The following is a 357-nucleotide window of genomic DNA, read 5'->3' on the forward strand; positions in this document are numbered from 1 at the left end:
AAAACGACGACACTTGTAAATTTAATTTTTTTTTATATATACACTGATTTATTCATTAATGTGTAATATGTTATATTTTTTAAACAAATTATGAGCTCAAAGATTTTCCGAATTTTTACAACTCATTTGCTCTAGACCAGTGTTACTCATTGCGCGGCTCGCGAGCCTCATGCGGCTCGCATGGCAGTAAATAATACGATGATATGATCATGTAGTCAATGCAGATATTTCATAAAAACATTAAAAACAAGCAGGGCTATAACATAACCCATTGAAAAAACTCACACCATGTCTACACCGGACGCGAGTGGCGCGATCCGACAAAAGACAATAGAACCCAGTGATGTTGTCTACACT

At 35.9% G+C, this 357-nt stretch overlaps 1 protein-coding gene across 1 annotated transcript in view; it reads right to left on the minus strand.

The window, feature by feature from the left end:
- LOC107716454 (DNA topoisomerase 2-alpha-like) overlaps positions 1-357 on the minus strand; it is a 13,552-nt gene that overhangs the window by 1,831 nt on the left and 11,364 nt on the right. Inside the window, exon 7 of the mRNA XM_016522906.1 lies at positions 288-292. Coding sequence (XP_016378392.1) covers positions 288-292 — 5 coding nt within the window. The remainder of the gene's footprint in view (positions 1-287; positions 293-357) is intronic.

This window comes from Sinocyclocheilus rhinocerous, unplaced genomic scaffold (genome assembly GCF_001515625.1).
Source record: "Sinocyclocheilus rhinocerous isolate Xijiao unplaced genomic scaffold, SAMN03320098_v1.1 scaffold419, whole genome shotgun sequence".
Taxonomy (NCBI): Eukaryota; Metazoa; Chordata; class Actinopteri; order Cypriniformes; family Cyprinidae; genus Sinocyclocheilus; species Sinocyclocheilus rhinocerous.